Here is an 18,944-nt window from a genome sequence, read left to right as displayed (position 1 = left end):
AATTCTATAGCAAAATGATACAGGAAGTTGTCATTGAGCCGGCCAGGCCCAAGTGTTGAAGTAGGATCTTAAAATCATTTCTTCTGTCTCTTTACTAGTCTGGGCAACTGAAAGTAAGGAAGGTTTCTCTACCAGCCCTTAAGGTGATTGAGTTCTGTCAATTTGTACTAAACTGAATGATAACCAATAGTACCCTTGGGATACAAATCCAAATTGCATGCATGCATCACAGGCTTGGCAGAATTTCCAAACTACTAAGCCTGAACCCATTTAAGATTTTACTACCCATTGTACACCCAAAAGTACTGATAATCCCAGACACAAGAAAGGTGCCCAGATGTCATTTGTATTATCTACATTACCCGTGTCTCCCCATCCTGTTATGTAACAATTGGAGGCGGTTTTCTGTGGCCTCTCTCTCCGGAGTGGCAAACAGGCCGGCAAAACATGGCTGCTAAATCTGACACACTGCTCTTCTGGTCCTTCTAATCTAACCAGGGCGATGTCGTAGTCACTGCTGTCAGGTCGATACTCCCGATGAATCACAATCTGCTGAACTCCAATTTCTTCTTCAAACTCTTCTGGCACCAGAGTATGATAATCCCCAACCCGAACAGCATAGCTCCTTGTACTGTTACCGTACCTGGGAGGCAGAGAGCTAGTAAGAGGCTAGAGATTGTTAAACTGTCAGCAAGGAAGGTTAACATACTGTAGGCCTTTCCTCCTATTCCTTATCCCTTTCTGTAAGTTTACTTTTTGCATTTCTCTGATCCCAGTGCTCTCAGTCCTGTACTCCAAACCCACTTCGTTCATATCACTGTTTAATCCAGGTTCCTGGCCTGGTTTTCTGAGAAGGAGCAAATGTGCAGCATGAGTGGAAAATAACAGCTAAACATTAACCTGTTATCTCCCTACCATGAAAAAGGATCAAAACAGGAACAGATAGAATAGGGCAAAATTACTGTCTTGTTATTTGCTGTCTTCATTTTTCTATCATTTCCGTGATAGTAGCTCATCACAAAGCTCTCTGAGGGCAGAAACCATGGCTGGTCTAACTTTGTATCCGTCAAAGCACTTAACACGTACCTACTTTACTCCCCTTTCCTGTAAACTGAATGCAAACCAAAACTGTATTTTCAGGGTAACATACATTTATTATATTCTCACATCTCTTAAATCCTTCTCCAGATGTCACCTCAGTGAGATGACTGCAGCCCACCTTTTGCCCTCCTATACCCCAGCACTCCCAATATCCTTAATCACTTTTTTAACACCACTTTCTAACAGATTAATTTATTACATCTCTTGTCCCCTGTCTCCCCTGCTTAAACAAGAAGTAACTAAGGACACAGGGATCTTTATGTTCACTGATGACTCTAAAACACCTATAATAGTGATGCCCATTAGGTGAGAATGCAGCATGTCTTTTAGTGAATGAATGGATGGATGGATATTTTTAATGTGTATGTCTTTTTTCCTTAAAGTATTCAGTTAAAGTAGAAATATTTACTAGATTGATAGTTCTCAGCCTGTTTTTTCAACCAACATACCTTGATTCTGGTGCATCCCCCTAAAGCAGAGTTTCTCAATCTTAGCACTGTTTTCACATTTGGAACCAGAGAAATCTTTGTTGTGAGAGGCTGTTATGTGCATTGTAGGATGTTTAGAAGCATCCCTGGCCTCTCTTCACAAGGTAGTGAAGGTATACACACATCCAGACACATAAACACACACCCCAGTTGTGACAACCAAAAATGTCTGCAGACATCTCCATATGTCCCCTATGGTGCAAATTAGCCACAGTTGAGAACTACAGACACAATATGATCCAACCCACTTCCAGGTTACTAACTCTTTCTCACTTAAGATTATATAGCACCTTGCTCACTTACCCCCTACCAGTACTTAAAACATCTTAAAGGCTTAACTTTCAATACCATGTCCATTTACTTCCTTAACTTCCTCACTTGCATTGAGCCTATCCTCCATCTCAGCCACCTGCTCCCGTCATGAGACTTAGACCTTGTATTCACCAAATACTACACATGTCTGAAGTCTTGATTTAAAGCATCTCCTACTTTCTACCTCCTATCCTTACAGTTTTATAGCTCTACCATTCTTCAACCCCATTACGCTTCAATCCTTTGACCCCACTAATTTTTTCATTTCAATCTCACTTTGCCTATGACTTCCCTTCTTACCAGGCTTGGATTCCACAATCACTCCTTTGCAAAAACTCAGTCCCTCATTCCTTTTATCTGCCAAACTCTAGCTATGGTTTCATCAACTTAGCACCTGGTTTGTGCTAGTGTCTGACTGTTGAGATAGAAATACGTACATTTTACAGCTCTCACCTTAATTTTCTTTTTATGAAAACTTGAAATTCTTACACTAGATATGAGACCTGTACTTGAATGTGAATTTACAGAAGTCTGTATTGAAAACTTGAGTTTTCTAATGACTGCCTATTTAAATACAGCCTTCCATTTCCTCCTGTAAAATTACTGGAAGTTCTAAGTTGTTCAAACACTCTAACACCCCTAAGTGGGGCTTGCAATATATAGAGTAAGTTTCTTAACTATGTCAGCTCAAAAAACTGAACAGTGCTACAAAGATGATTTAGCTTATACATCCACCTATTCTTGATCTATAATACTAATAATTTCCTGTGCTCCCTTGATTCCCCGTTTCCAACCATAAGTCATCACAGACCTTTTAAATTCAGAAAGCTTCTTATATATTGCTCCCAGAGAAGATCCTCTTGTGGGTTCCACTTCAAAATTTAAGTAAACTTTGGGATTATTTCACATCTTAAAACAGTAAAAAGTAATAGTCATGGAGAAAGATCAGATTTACTTCTCACTCCCACTTTCTGGGTACTGATACTATATTATAAAAATTCAGTTTGTCTAGGGGCCCCTGGGTGGCTCAGTTTGTTAAGCACCCAACTTCAGCTCAGGTCATGATCTCATGGTTTGTGAGTTCAAGCCCTACATCGGGCTTGCTGCTATCAGTGCACAGGCTGCTTCAGATCCTCTGTCCCCCCTCTTTCCATCCCTCCCCCACTCACGCACTTGTTCTCTCTCAAAAATAAACTTTTTTTAAAATTCACTATGACTAATGTATTCAGGTTTTAAGGTAAAACCTCAAGTGATTTAACGCCTTTCTAAAAAGAATAATTGTGAATGCATCCTTGAAAGTGGTGCTGAAATGTTTCCATAATATCTTTAGAATGGAATTGAAGAAATTCTCTTGAGCTTCATTGTCCAGTGCAGTAGCCAGTAGCCCAATGTGGCTACTGGAGTACTTGAAATGTGGTTGGTCTGAAGTAAAATGTACTAAAAGTATAAAATATGCACTGGATTTTGGATACTTGGTATGAAAAAGAATACTAAATATATTGTGTCTATAGATAATAAGCATTAAATATCCTGATTTTATATTATATTTTGCAATGCTATTTTGGATATACCAAGTTAAATAAAATATTAAAATTATTCCCACCTGTTTGGATTTTTTTATCTTTTAATGTGGCTACTAGAAAAAGTCACATTTGTTGCTCACATTGTATTTCTGCTAGACAGTACTGGTCTAGAGAAATAGTTTGGCATAAACTAGGCATCCTATTTTATTATATCTCTTTAATACAGTCTCTTACATTGTTTATTACATTGTCTATAAATTTTAATCTTGGATTATGAGACATTCCCTTCATACGTGAACTTTTTATATCCTTTCACATAATTACAGTACTGTTCAACCTGAAAAAAAAAAAGTCACTACAACAATATTTTCCACTCTTTGAAAGAGCTGTATCACTTCACTAAAATGATCCTTGTATCTAAACTAACTGTATAAATATATTCTACATTATCTGAAAATTGGGTCTTCAGCGAGTAAACAAAGAAACATTTCTACAACAAGGAAATTTCGTTTTAAAATACCCAAGTGTTAAAGTCTTGTGTAGTCTTGCCTTAATGTGCCCCTTCATTCCTGGACTACTGCAATAGTCTTGTCCAATGGCCTTGCTGCTTCAGGTTTTAACTTTTTCAGTCCCTCCTTCACACTGCAGCCAGAGTGAGGTTTCTATCTGACAATATAACTACTCTTCTATATACCCTTCAAGAGTTCTCCACTATCTACACAATAAAGTTCAAATTCCTTAAATGATACGCAAATTCATCCAAGAATGGCTCTTGCCTACCTGACCTCAGCCTGGTCTCCATACCCCTGTCATTTTAGCTATTTGAAGAGGTATCCCACACACCTGCCTTTATTCAAACTATTTGCAGTATCATCCCCCACCTACCATCTTAACATGACAACTGATTTTATCACTCAAGTCTCAAGTCCAGAACCTCCTAGGAAGCTCTTGCTGCCCTGCCTGAAAACTGACCAATCCTGCCTTTGACACTCTCACTAGCACTGTCAGAGCATTTATAACAATTTCTATGACAAATTAAGATGTCCGGTCTCCCCAGGTAAAGTCTCCTTAAGTGTAAGGACCATGCTATACTCACTTTCGTATCTTCAGCACTAAGCAAAGTGCTTGGCACAGACAAAAAAGTCTTAGTGTATGTTAAATAACTTCTTTTCAAAAAAAAAATTTTTTTTTAATGTTTATTTATTTTTGAGGCAGAGAGAGACAGAGCATGAACGGGGGAGGGTCAGAGAGAGGGAGACACAGAATCCGAAACAGGCTCCAGGCTCTGAGCTGTCAGCACAGAGCCCGACGCGGGGCTCGAACTCACGGACTGCGAGATCGTGACCTGAGCCGAAGTCGGCCGCTCAACCAACTGAGCCACCCAGGCGCCCCAAATAACTTCTTTTCAAAGGCATCCACGTGCACATATATAATACTGTCATCCCTAACTTACTGAAATCAGAGTCAGCTTCTCACTAGTTCTCATAACAACACCATCACTAAAGTTTCTGTTACACTTGTTGAAATCCTCCAAATATCTAATGTTCTTGTTAAATGCTGGCTGTTTACTAGAAGCACCTGTACCACTTTTAAATATATAAATGCCTAGGGTGTCCTGGGTGGCTCAGTCGGTTAAGCGTCCAACTTCAGCTCAGGTCATGATCTCAGTTTGTGAATTCGAGCCTGTGTCAGACTCTGTACTGACAGCTCAGAGGCTGGAGCCTACTTAGGATTCTGAGAGGATCCCTCTCTCTCTACCCCTCACCTACTCATTCTCTCTCTCTCTTTCTCTCTCTCTCTCTCAAAAATAAACATAAAAAAGAATTTTTTTTAATATATAAATGTCTAGGTCACAAATCTCTGAAAATATTAAATTAATAGGGCTGATGTAGAACGATAGGTGATTCCAATTCACAGTCAGGTTTGAGAACCACTACAACCAAGACTTAAAGGCATAGTGATAACTCCTGCCCCTGCATGTCTAGAATCTCTCCAAGTGAAGTGAGCATCGTAAGAGATTACATAAAGGTATTAAAACCCAAAATTCATACACGTTACATACATATTCTGTGTTCTCCAATCAAGCAGATTTCAGCCAGTAGATTTAAATCTACTCCAAAATTAGTATGTTCACCAATCAGGAGTTGATATTAAACTGAAAATAAAAATAATATATATACCTGACTAGAAGAGGGAAAAAAAACACTATTCTTGTCAAATGAATCTCTTTATTGGTACCTACACTTTTAAACTTGTCCTGACTTAAGGAAATGGACCAGTAAACCTAAGCAGTGATTCCCACGCTCCTTTCACTCCAATTATTTTTAGACATAATCACATGCTTGGAATTTGAAGAGCATCCAACAGAAGACTGGATTAGTTTGCTAACCAAATATTTGTCTTCTACTGTCACCTCTCTTATACTTCAGGGATAATACTTTGGCTGAGGTTCCCAATATGACTGCAGATTTTGAAAACATTTACTGTAGTTCTAGGCTTCTCAAGAAAACATATCAAGGAAACTTTTTTTTTTTTAACATAAAAACTAGTCCAGCTTTTGTTACTTAGACAAACTTTATTGTATTCAAAAATGCTTCTAAACCAAACATTTCAGGTTTCGGCTGACACACCATTCAGTTGTTTGCTTTGCTGAAATGCCTTCAACTACCCCTCAAATAAATAGTGGATGAAATTACCAGACAGGCTTCAGCAAGAAAGGATCTGAAACACAGCGGCTTAGTAAGATCCAATGTCCTCATTTTTCTGAAATTCTGAACAATAAAGAACAAAAAATTACTGGAATTAAAAATAGAAGAGTTGGGGCACCTCGGTGGCTGTCGGTTAAGAATCTGACTCTTGATTTTGGCTCAGTTCGTGATCTCACGGTTCATAAGACCAAGCCCCAGGTTGAGCTCTGTGCTGGCAGCATAGAGCTTGCTTGGGATTCTCTTTCCCTCTCTCTGCCCCTTCCCTGCGTGTGTGTGCATGCATGCACACACATACATGTGCACACGTGTTCTCTCGCTCTCTCAAATAAACATAAAAAAAGTGATTGACTAAAGTTACTTGTATAAATGATTACAGTTGCTTAGAAGCCTCCATAGAAACTTGCACTGTCATATATGTGTGTGTGTGTGTGTGTGTGTGTGTGTGTATTCAGGAAATGGTTTTAGCATGATTGAAAGTATTAGGTATACCACCAAAGAGCATGTTCTTAATGAACTCTACTAGATACTAGGTCATGATGAAGCATATGCTAAGCATCTGATACTCTGTGTCTTTAAAACGTGACTCCATTATTTCTGTGCCTCATCTTTGTAATTACAAAGACCTAGACATTTCTGATTTTCAGAGCAACAATCTTTAACAATTTCCAGCTGCTATGGTGTTTCTAGGAAAAAAATGAAAGATAAAATCAGGTAAAGCTATATTTTTGATCAAATCAAATTTGCAGTAGAATCACAGAAATAAGAGAGTCCTTGATTTGGGTACATTCTTCCCTCCAATATGATGTCTGTTACCAGAACAAACAACTAAAAGGAATTAGTGTAATATTCAGGAATTTTTCTCTCACTTATATTTCTGCAGCACCATAGAGAGAGGGTCATATCATGATACTCATAATTTAGAGTGTCAAAGGCAAGCAATTTATATCATATAAGAATCATAGGAACTCCAAAAACACTTGATTTATCCCAAGTTTCCACTTCAAAATGCCAACAGGATATTGCACTCATTCCAACGTCTGTATTGCATTAACACTAGGGAAAAATGTGAAGAATGAGTTAGAAGACCTTTAAATGGTGATTCACCAACTATCTCAGTTTTTGTGCTGGCATTAAAATAAGTGTTTAGAACATATCACAACATGTGAAAGTTACAAACGAATTAGAATTTGATTACTAGAACTGTCGTCCTTACAATAAAGTATCCTTATCATGCAAAGAGACTATATAAAATGAAGGTAACAGCATAGTGGATCTGAAGTAACTGCATTGTGATCTCAACCTCCCCAGGCCATCATTCTTAGATTGTTCAGATATGAGGATTATATAAAAGAATGACTACAAAGGCAAAACAAATTAACATAAAGAGCTGTCATCCCATAGTATAAAATAACACAGATGGGAACAGCAATCTAGGCATTATTCAGAAATAGGTGTTCAAGAGCACCGGCCTATATCATCACTGCAAGAATTAGGCACCAAAAAAGGCCTGATGAACAAGAACCCATTTTATGGAATATGCAGAAGTCCACTAGTTAAAGCAGTAGAGATACAAATAAAAAACAGGAGTGAAAGCTCATTCCAAAATATACCCAGGGTGCCTGGGTGGTTCAGTCGGTTAAGCGTCTGACTTCAGCTCAGGTCATGATCTCACAGTTCTTGAGTTCAAGTCCTGCGTCAGGCTCTGTGCTGACAGCTCAGAGCCTGGAGCCTGCTTTGGATTCTGTGTCTCCCTCTCTCTCTGTGCCCCCTGCTCGCTCACTTGCTCTCTCTCAAAAATAAATAAACATTAAAAAAAAAAAACAAATTTCCCCTACCAGTAGACCTTAAATTACACTCCCAAGAAATCTAAAAGGAAGGTAACCTCTCAGAACATGACAATATTGCTTCTACGTTGCAGTCTCTGCAATTCCAGAGGAAATCTGTTTTTGCAAATTTAAGAGTTTCTGATGATTAAAGGAGGGTTGTTTTAATCCAAAGTCCTTGAACCCAGAAAAGAAACAAAATTTGGAGCTTATTCTAATCACTAGTAACTGTCCTTATGCCTTCTAATGAGCTTACTGCAATAAAGATGTGAGCTGTAGCTCCTTAGGCACTTCAAAACAGGAAGTCTATGAAATCTGGTAAAGGTTACAGACCAAGGCAGATGGATATAAAACACATTTGCAAAATAATTTTCTCCCTACACACATTAAAAGAATCTTGCATTATATCTAAAATACATCAAAATGCTGCATATCATAATCTGCTCCTCTGCTTTTTAAACAACTGTCTTTATCTTCTGTGCAGATAAAGGGAAGAAATTCAGAAATGACATATGGAAGGAATTATCTGTTGATCCAGGTTTAAAATACCACCATTCTCTAAAGAGTCAAACATTCTTAAATATATCCACTATCTGGCAACTAAGCCCTCACTTTCATCATGCAACAACCATTTAGGAGTATATCCTATGTGCCAAGTAATATATTAGACACTAGATTTATAAACAGAAAGGAGATGATTTCTGACTTTAAGCAATCATCTAGAAGGAGCAGGCCAGAGGAGGAATAATGACATGTAAACAAACAAACCCAAACCCAAACATGTAGCAAAAAAACAAAAACACAAAACAAAAAAAAGAAGAAGAAGAAAGAAAGAAAGAAAGAAAACGAAAAAGACCTTCCAAAAGTCAGATCAAAGTGTTCAACTCAAGTGGAATTTTTGGGTAATTTCCCTACTTAATACTTTAGGCCTTGAACCCTGAAGTCTGTAACTTTTAGCAGAGACTTAAAAGACGAAGCATTTAGAAAACAGGATAATCTAAACTGAACCTACTGAATTATTTTGCCTAACCTCTAAACCCTAAGACAGGCTTCTCCAGTTTCCTTGTAGTTTCCTACCTTATTCTTCTCCAGTGGTCAGTGGAATAAAATCACCCAGAATTTTCTACTGTTGAAAATAATAATCTTTGATTCTCTTTTTGGAACCCTAACATATAACCATCAACATTTGTTTTGAATTTCACATTTTATCAAATACTTTCAGACATTTAGCAGGTCCTTCGTTCTTCACTGTGGAATATTATTGCCTTCATTTCATGAGTGGGAAAACTGAGGCTCCAAGAGGCTAAATAATTTTCACAAAAGTGAATAGTTAAAATTGGAGAACTGTGACCTTGGTCTCAATGGCCAGATCCAAGTCTCTTGTTACACAGTACCAAGTTCTACTGACTTTTGTCACCATGACTCTACCTTCTCTCCCTCCTTTTCTTTTCCATCTTCTATCTCTATTACAATAGTCTCCCTCCAGTTCCTACCATAGTGAGTCTTAATCACTTGGTAACACGGACCAATTGGAGTTACTCCAGTAGCATGTGTGCAAAGATTTTTCATCTAATTTGAAGCTCATTCACAGACTCTTGGATTAATAATTTTGCTTTACATCCTCAGATCAATATATCTCCCAATGACTCGTCTTAAAACCCCTCTTCGATCACATTTCAAGGCTCAAAACCTTTAGTGGTTTCCCATCACCTAGTGAATGAAACAAAAATTCACTATTCCGGCATTTCAGACCTTTCCTGCTTCTCTCCCTCTCTCTCTTTAAAGTTTACTTATTTATTTTTGAGACAGAGTGTGTGAGAGTGAGGGGAGAGTCAGACAGAGAGAGAGAGAGAGAAAGAGAATCCCAAGCAGGCTCTTCACTGTCAGTGCAGAGCCCAATGTGGGGCTCAAGCTCATGAAACATGAGATTGTGACATGAGATAAAATAAAGAGTTGGACATTTAACTGACTAAGTCACCCAGGCACCCCTGGATCTTTCCTGCTTCTCTACTGTAAGTCCACTACCAAAACTCCAGATCACTATCTTAACTAATAACTCCCATCATTCAAATATGTCTCATGCTTCTTTCACCACTATTCTCTCAACATTAGATGGTTACCCAGCTCCAGTCTCTATCAATCCATGAATACAACCTCTTGTGCTTGGACACACTTCATAACAGAACTTAGTCTTCCTCCCACATACAGCCCATTCCATCTTTGAATTGTCCTAGTGTTAAGTAAATAAAAAATAAACAACTCTTTGGTTAAAATGAAAATTATATTTTCTCCCATTAATATCTGTAGTATCTGGAGCAACAGGTAACAAATCTAATCTGATTCCACACAATCTCCCCTGTCTGTTTGCCTTCCCTGGTGTACCATGTCATTTTTTCATGATGTGGCCCCCAGAACTGAGCCAAGTTCTCTCTGTTTGATAGTGACAGTGCTTTTGTCTCTAACAATAGCTTGAGCATAGTAAGAATAGCTAGGCTCATCACTGCTTTGCCTTGACAATATTCTTTCAGTGCTGCTCAAAACTGATAAACTTTGTGAGCAACTGCATTACATCACTGACTTGTATTAAGGCTGCAGGACTCTAAAACCCATGCGGTCATTTTCACGTGTGCTACATTTAAGCCACATTTCCTGGAACTAAAGTCAGCATTTTACTTCCTTCTTATTCTGCACTGCTTGTTAGGATCAAACTATCAAGATCTTTTCCCATCATGTATCCTATCTTCCAATATGTGTCTCTCCCAATCTTCTGGCATCCAAAAACATAATTAATTTACCATCAGTGTCCTTTTTTAGTTTTGTGATTAATATGTTGAATAGGACATGGATAAGTATCCTATGAGCTCTATTACAGTCTTCCTCATCATCATTCTTCAAACATATCCAGATCATGTTCTGTTTTATCCACTAGGCAAATGGGTCTTAACCTTTAGTGTTGAGAAGGATCATCAGAGATGCTTGATAAAAATGCCAACTCCTCGGGGCGCCTGGGTGGCGCAGTCGGTTAAGCGTCCGACTTCAGCCAGGTCACGATCTCGCGGTCTGTGAGTTCGAGCCCCGTGTCGGGCTCTGGGCTGATGGCTCAGAGCCTGGAGCCTGTTTCTGATTCTGTGTCTCCCTCTCTCTCTGCCCCTCCCCCGTTCATGCTCTGTCTCTCTCTGTCCCAAAAATAAATAAACGTTAAAAAAAAAAAAAATTTAAAAAAAAAATGCCAACTCCTGAGACTTGGCTCTAAAGCTTCAGTAGATCTGGAGGAGGGGCCCAGGAATCTGAATTTTTAACAAGATAAATGTATCTAATATTGTGGTGGAAAGACCACACTTTAAAAATTGTGCCCTGAATTTTTTTTTGATACTATTTTATCAGCAATATCAATATCTCCCTCTTCTGGGTTCCTATAGCTACACTGAAAATTCTTATCATAGCAATGATCCTTATCTGTCTTCTCTCCACTATATCCTATAGCATATTCCTGGGAATATTAAATTTTTGTTAAGTCAATGAATGAATATAATCTTTATTGTGTGTGCCGTTGATGTAACACATGAATGTATTAAACCCACTGATATATAGGTGAACTCTCAAACTCAATTATTATCCCAGAAATGACAAAGGCTATGTAAAATATAGATATGTGTCTTCTGCACACTTTACAAATGGAAGATTACTCCATAAATATTTACCAAAATAGATAAAAGGAAATGAATAGAGATCCTAGAAACAAAGATATATGAGAACTGAGCATACAAGATAATTGACATAAATCTTTGGGTAAAGAATGTAATGTTCATAACTAAGATTTAACTTAAAAAAAAGAAGAAGAAAAGAAAAAATAAAGCTCCATCATTAGATACAAAAAAATATTTAAAAATTTTTTAAAAAGAATGTAATGTTCAATACAAAGTGCTGGTAAACTAACTATCCATGAAAGTATAAAATGAGGCTCCTTTCTCATACTATGTATACAAAAAATAAACAGTAAACAGATTAAAAACCTAAACATGAACAAAATTATACATTTTTCTTAGTGAAGAAGTAAGATAAAATCTTCATCATGTGGGGCTAGGAAAGGATATTTTAAATTTTTTTTTAATATTTATTTTTTATAGAGACAGAACACAAGTGGGGGAGGGACAGAAAGAGGAGACACAGAATCGGAAGCAGGCTCCAGGCTCCAAGCTCCGAGCTGTCAGCACAGAGCCTGACAGGGGGGCTCGAACTCACAAACTGTGAGATCATGACCTGAGCCAAAGTCAGACAGTTAAACGACTGAGCCACCCAGGTGCCCCTAGGAAAGGATATTTTAAATAAATATAAAAAATTTTATCAAACTTAAAAAATTGACACATATTAAACATATTAAATGAAGATATTAAAATATCTTCATAAGAAAAAGATTTTAAACAAGTGGACAGGACATAACCCCAGACTGAGAAAAGGTATTTGTAACACATAACAACAAAGACTCTGTACACAGAACAAATTTTTTAAATCAATTACAAAAAGACAATCCAATAGAAAGATAAGCAAAGAATATGAACAAAGAAATTCATGAAAGAGGAAGACACTAATCAGGGAAGTGGAACTGAAAAGAAATCCAAAAAGTCTAAGATTGACAAAAACTAAAAATGTTGATAGATAATATCAAGTTGAAGTGGGGACTTGAGGAAATGGACTTACCTACTGCCATGATATAAATGGATGCAATTACTTTAGAAAATAAATTAATAGTGCTGAGTAAAACTGAATTGTGCCCATACTCTAGCAAAATGCTCCCACATATGTGTACCCAATGAGACATACAATAGATGTCTATTACAGCATTGTTTTTTCATAGTGAAAGAATTGAAACCAACTAACTATCCATTAGTACGGGACTAAATAAATTGTGATTTAGCCTTACAATAGGAGTTAAAATTCACATGGTGGTTAAAGTGAACAAAATCTATATGGATAAATTGTAAATATATAGTGAAGCCTTGTATCACATATGGAAAAATATAAAACAAATTCTTGCTTGAAAGAATTTTTCAATGACATGTTATACATTTTATATAAGACTTTTTATTATGACCATTTTCAAATATACACAATTAGAATAACACAGTGAAACTCCTGTATAATCACCTTGCTTCACTAATTATAAATATTTTGCCAAGGATTGGTATACATTTTTAAATCCCAAAATTCGTGCTGAGGAAATGGCCATTAGTCAGGCCCACAAAAGAACGCGGGACAAGAACAAAGGAGAGCCAGGTCCTAGTGCAGACACTGCCACCATGAGCAGTGTGACTTTGGCACACTATTTTTCTCTGTATGGCCTCCCCTCTCAACTGGGAAGACTTCAGACTGAAGTGATAAAATGTTTGGGAGATGAGGAAATAATCAGGATGCAACCTGGACTTTCTAGAAGGTACAAATAGAGAAATCTAAAAGACACAAAACACCAAGAGCCAAAGGATCAAAAAACAATAAAAACTTCACTCCCTACTCTTAGTATCCACTACTGGGTCATCTGAGATCTCCTCTAGGTCTACTGGGATATGATTTCACCCTCAGATAAGTTCTTGAGGGAAGCACTAACATAGCTGCCTCCCCTCCGAAAATGCATCTTCTCTTCCCCCAAATACAGAGTTTGCTTTAACATTGGCGTAGCAAGTAGCTTCCAGAGGGCTCTCGTTGCTCCTTCTGTTACCTCCCCCACTTCCACAGTGCCGTGGGCACAGGTAAAGAAGATTGGTAGCCTGGCTCTGTCACCCCAAGTTTCTAGTATGCTATGGAGCAGGAAGGAATTGGAAGCACTGTCAAATAAGAACCCAACAGACTTGTTCGGAAAGGTGGACACGTACCTCTTGAAGCAGTGTGCTGCTGTAAGGACCCAGCAGCTACTCAAGAGCGTGGCCCCACAAAGGAGCCTGCCATCTCCATGGGATGACTTAAGCCGGAGGGACACTTGCCAAGGCCAACCACCCCTAAGAAGAAAGTAAGCCACTTGAGTCCGTATAAGGGAGAAAAGCAAAGAAAAGCATCCATTAAGACAATGACTTGGAAGGCTTGCAGGTGGGAGGAAAGCCACATAAAAGGGACCCCAGCAGGTAAGATCTCTCCCTACTTTGAAAATGGTACCCCTACAACCTGGAGCAGACCACACTGAAGATCTGCTTATGGACATTTGTATGCATCCCACCCACCTCTGACACTCGTGGAAAAAACTCAGTCTTCTCTATATTTCATTGCTTGAAGTGTATTTTCTCTCCTCACTACCTCACCTAAGCAGCCCGAAGAAGTATTTCGTTAAGCAAAGTACTGGGTTTCCATTAGTAAACGCAACAAATAAAAAAAAATACATTTAAAAGAGTCAAGTCTAAAACAAATACACTCTAAATTAAATGAATTTTGTAGTTACATATTTTTCAGACCTCCTCTTAGTGAGATTCAACAATATAACTTTTCAGCAACGTATCTATTGTATAAATCAGGAGGTAGTGATCTAAGAACACAGTCGATATAAAGTAAATGTAGATTAAAAGGAAAAAAAACATGTAATCTGTATTTAATTTAGGAAATTGAGTAAGTAAAATAAATCCCTCATATCATAGTAGAAAAACCCCCAATTTGTAACACTGTATGTACATAAATAGTTTTGTAATATGTAAAATCTCTGAAGGACCTTTTACCTTAAAGAATTTTTCCCACCAATGATCCGCTTCTGCCGACGGTGCAGTAATCTCAAACCACAAACAGATGAGAGGGATTCTGAAGCAGACAGAGGTTATTAATCAGACTGTTGTATTGTTGACAGTGGGACAAAGACACAAGTGACACAGTCTCCTGCCGTTTCTTTCTCTATTTTAAAACATCTTTTCTCCTCAAATTATAGGATACCTTCTCTTATAATAAAAATTAAAAGTTGGGGTGCCTGGGTGGCTCAGTTGGTTAAGCGACTAACTTTGGCTCAGGTCATGATCTCACGGTTCATGAGTTGAAGCCCCGCGTTGGGCTCTGTGCTGACATCTCAGAGGCTGCAACTTGCTTTGGATTCTATGTCTCCCTGTCTCTCTGCCCCTCCCCTGCTTGTGCTCTGTCTCTCAAAAATAAACAAACATTAAAAAATTTAAAAAAAAAAAAGAAAGAAAGAAAAGTCTTCTCATTTAGCCAAGGCAACAAGAATTCACAAGCAGACAAGGAACTTTATGAGGTTTCCCACATTCAGCTGTGACCCTGTCCAGCATGTCATCCCACGGGCGCCTACAGCCCTCCCTCTGCTGATTACAGAGAATGTTTCGGAGTGCAGGAACATTAAACAAAACAAGAGAATTGCAAAGGTAGTACAGGTCTAAGTAATTTGCTTTTCACATACAACACTTTCCAGGCCACTTATACAAAATGTAACTTAGAATGGGATTCTGATCTATATTTACATTTATATTTTACTCATATAGCATATTATTATATAGAAAGGGTTTACTAAACAAACTAAGTGACATTTTAGGTAATACAGTCAAATTTCCCAAGATAACAGACTCTCACAAGAGCATAAAAAAAGAATTAAGAACGAAAATATATGAAAAGGTGGTATACAAAAGAAAGTAAATAAAATGAAGTATAGCTATTTAAAAAAAATTTTTTTTTAAGTTTTTATTTATTTTTGAGACAGAGAGAGACAGAGCATGAGCAGGGAAGGGGCAGAGAGAGAGGGAGACACAGAATCTGAAGCGGGCTCCAGGCCCTGAGCTGTCAGCACAGAGCCCAACGCGGGGCTCGAACTCACAGACTGCGAGATCATGACCTGAACCGAAGTCGGACGCTCAACTGACTGAGCCACCCAGGCGCCCCAAAGTATAGCTATTTTAAAAATAATTTTAGAAGGAGGGGAATCTCTACAGGGGTATTTTGTTTCTTTGGTTAAGTACATGTGTACCAAGTATAGATTGACACTTTTTCTATCTGTGTAAGAAGAGAAGGTGGGGAATTGTGCCAAGAGCATGAAAATCTAGTCTGCACTAATATTCCCCCATAATAACCAGGTAGAAGTGAGCTCAGTAGGGGATCAACACTAGTTATTTCCTCATGGAGAAAAAGGTTCAACAATGTTTACCAAGATCATTAATTTGCCAAGTGATCTCAGAGGCATGCTGTCAAACTTTAATTCTCATCTCTTAGGATATGAATCCTCTAGATGACACAGCAAATTATAAGATATTAGAAAAACATAAGTTTCAAATAATGGTCCAAGTCAGGTCAATGTATATAAGGCAAGATAAAGAATGATGTAATACTGAGCAAGCAAAACTGAAAGTTTACATCATTCCAGGGCAAAGCACCAGATTGTAAAAGTGTAAAATCTAATAAGGCGTAAAATCCACGGCTACAAAAAAAATTTTTTTAAGCAAAATGAAATTCATTTATAAAAGGATCCCATCAGATGACCAATAACCAATGCCTTGAGTTTCAGTCCCCTTATAGAAGTTACTAGGTCTTGAGCCTCAATACAAAATCAGGGTTAACAAACCAAATTACGTAATCCAGCTTGTCTAAGAGGAAATATTTTTTTCTAAGTTTTCTTATTTATTTTGAGAGAAAGAGTGTGCGGGAGAGGCAGAGAGAGAGAATCCAAAGCAAAAACATTTTACAATTATTGAATTTTTATGTTTTTCTACCACTTAAGAAATTTGACATAATCCAAAGAATTAATTATATTCAATTTTTAACTATAGTTTAAATTACTGAAGGCACTTTAATAGGTTGTAATTAATACTTGTATATAAGTATACTATTTAATAATATTAAATATATGATTTAGTAAGCCGATTATGTGTGTATGTGTGTGTGTGTGTGTGTGTGTGTGTATAAAACAAAGCACAAAAGGCTGTAAGTACTCTTCATACTCAAAAGCTCCTCAGACAGTGAAGAATCATATTAACAACATCCAGTTCATTTTTGCATTGTCTTTAGCAATTAAAAGATGTTAGAGGAAGAGAATGTTTAAATACAGATACACCTACTTTTCAGAAAATCCAATGATCAAAACTCTGAGCTTTCAAAACACATAAAGAGATCACTGTTCTATTCATAAAATGTAACCAGTTTTCTACAAAATAGCTACTTCTTTATTCTAAAGCAGTATTTGTTTCATAAAAGTTACACTCAGCTTTCAATGACCTTTCTATTTAAGTATAAAACACCTATTACTGTGTTGTACTGAAAGATTATTTCTCATTTCCCTTACATTTTTTAATTTCAGAGAATAAAATCTACAAAAGATAACCTTCTTTTTGCAATTACTTTTAAATGTATCTCTATTGTTTAAAATACTAGTGAGAGTGGAAGAAGTTCCTTTCCATGCCATATCTTTAAATTGTCATTTCTGGCCTTGTTTTTGTGAAGTAATTATCAGTTCTAAATCTTCAAGGATACCGACAAGTTTGACAGTTTTATTACATCCAGAGAAGGAATGGTACAGAAATGGCTGAGAACGTGGAAAGGGCCGGATGCCAGAGATTACAAATCCTGTAAATCCACTCTTGCCCCTGAGCTCTGCTCTCCCTGTAAGCCCCATCCAGTCAGGTTTGTCAGGAAACCACTGCCTCTAAATATGAGCACAAGGAACCAGGGATTATATACAGTCTTATGAAGGAGACTTTTGTTATCAAAGTACTGCTGATACTAATCAAGTGAAGAACACTCTTTGACTTGTACAGGCCCTGGAAAATGACTTACCTTTATTACTGTTACCTGTTGCCTTCTTGCCAAAATAATCACAAATGACTCCTGCATCTTCACTGTGGCGGCAGTTATGTCTTCCAATATCTTGTTTGATACAGTCAGCTAGGGACCGCTCATTTCCTGTGCACTTCACATTATCCACATGGATGGGGCCTTTCCCTTCCCCAAAGTAAGCCATGGTTCTTGCTCTGGCAGGGCCCCTGGAAACAGAGTGTTCTTGAGGATGTGAAGAACCAGTCACTCATACATTTTAACATATCACAACATATACTCTCATTCAATTAATTTTAGTATATTAAACTTAGCATCTATGTATGCTAAAAAAAACTTTATTTCATGACTATCAAAAACAAGCTTAAAAGAGGTAATAACTCTACCTTTTTTGTTTTGCTAGCCCACAGTTTCTTTACTGCCCTGGGTGCCTCTAATTTAAGTTTTGCTAAGAAAGTCACATTTAATGGCATGTCAAAATTTAATGATAGTCTTCGACTCTAGTTTTTGTTTTTAATTTCAATTTTTTATTTTTTATTATTTTTTAATTTTTAAAAAATATTTTATTTTTGAGAGAGAGAGACAGAGGGTGAGCAGGCAAGGGGTAGAGAGAGAGGGAGACACAGAATCTGAATGAGGCTCCAGGCTCTGAGCTGTTAGCCCAGAGCCCCACACAGGGCTCGAACTCAGGAACCATGAGATCGTGACCTGAGCCAAAGTCAGATGCTTAACCAACTGAGCCACCCAGGCACCCCTAATTTCAACTATTTAACATTTTTTTATTTCATTTTTATTCTGTTTTGAGAGAGAGAGAGAGAGAGAGAGAGAGCACGTGCATGACGGGGGAGAGAGGTAGAGAGAGAGAGAGAGAGAGAGAATCTTAAGCAGACTACAAGCTCTGTTTTTTGAGACAGAGAGAGAGAGAGCACATGATGGGGGAGAGAGGCAGAGAGAGAGAGAATCTTAAGGAGGCTACATGCTCAATCCCATGATTGGGGTTCAATCCCACAACCCTGTAAGATCATGGCCTGAGCAGAAATCAAGAGTAAGACGCTCAACCAACTGAGCCACCCAGGCACCCCTTTATTTTATTTTTTATGAGGGGGAGGGGCTAAAGGAGAGGGAGAGAGAATCTTAAGCAGGCTCCAACACCCAGCCCGGAGCCCAAAGTGGGGCTCAATCTCACAACTATGAGGTCATTTTTTTTTTAATAATAAAGTTTATTTATTTACTTTGAGAGAGAGAGATTGAACA

At 37.8% G+C, this 18,944-nt stretch overlaps 1 protein-coding gene across 1 annotated transcript in view; it reads right to left on the bottom strand.

The window, feature by feature from the left end:
* The window catches only part of PRSS12 (serine protease 12), a 76,243-nt gene that overhangs the window by 3,106 nt on the left and 54,193 nt on the right, over nucleotides 1–18,944 (bottom strand). The window contains exons 10-13 of the mRNA XM_043569588.1: nucleotides 17,694–17,899; nucleotides 14,651–14,729; nucleotides 13,823–13,945; nucleotides 363–643 (exon numbers count right to left, since the gene is read on the bottom strand). Coding sequence (XP_043425523.1) covers nucleotides 363–643; nucleotides 13,823–13,945; nucleotides 14,651–14,729; nucleotides 17,694–17,899 — 689 coding nt within the window. The remainder of the gene's footprint in view (nucleotides 1–362; nucleotides 644–13,822; nucleotides 13,946–14,650; nucleotides 14,730–17,693; nucleotides 17,900–18,944) is intronic.

The sequence above is a fragment of the Prionailurus bengalensis genome, chromosome B1 (genome assembly GCF_016509475.1).
Source record: "Prionailurus bengalensis isolate Pbe53 chromosome B1, Fcat_Pben_1.1_paternal_pri, whole genome shotgun sequence".
In the NCBI taxonomy this organism is placed as follows: Eukaryota; Metazoa; Chordata; class Mammalia; order Carnivora; family Felidae; genus Prionailurus; species Prionailurus bengalensis.
This window is presented reverse-complemented; position numbering and strand designations above follow the sequence as displayed.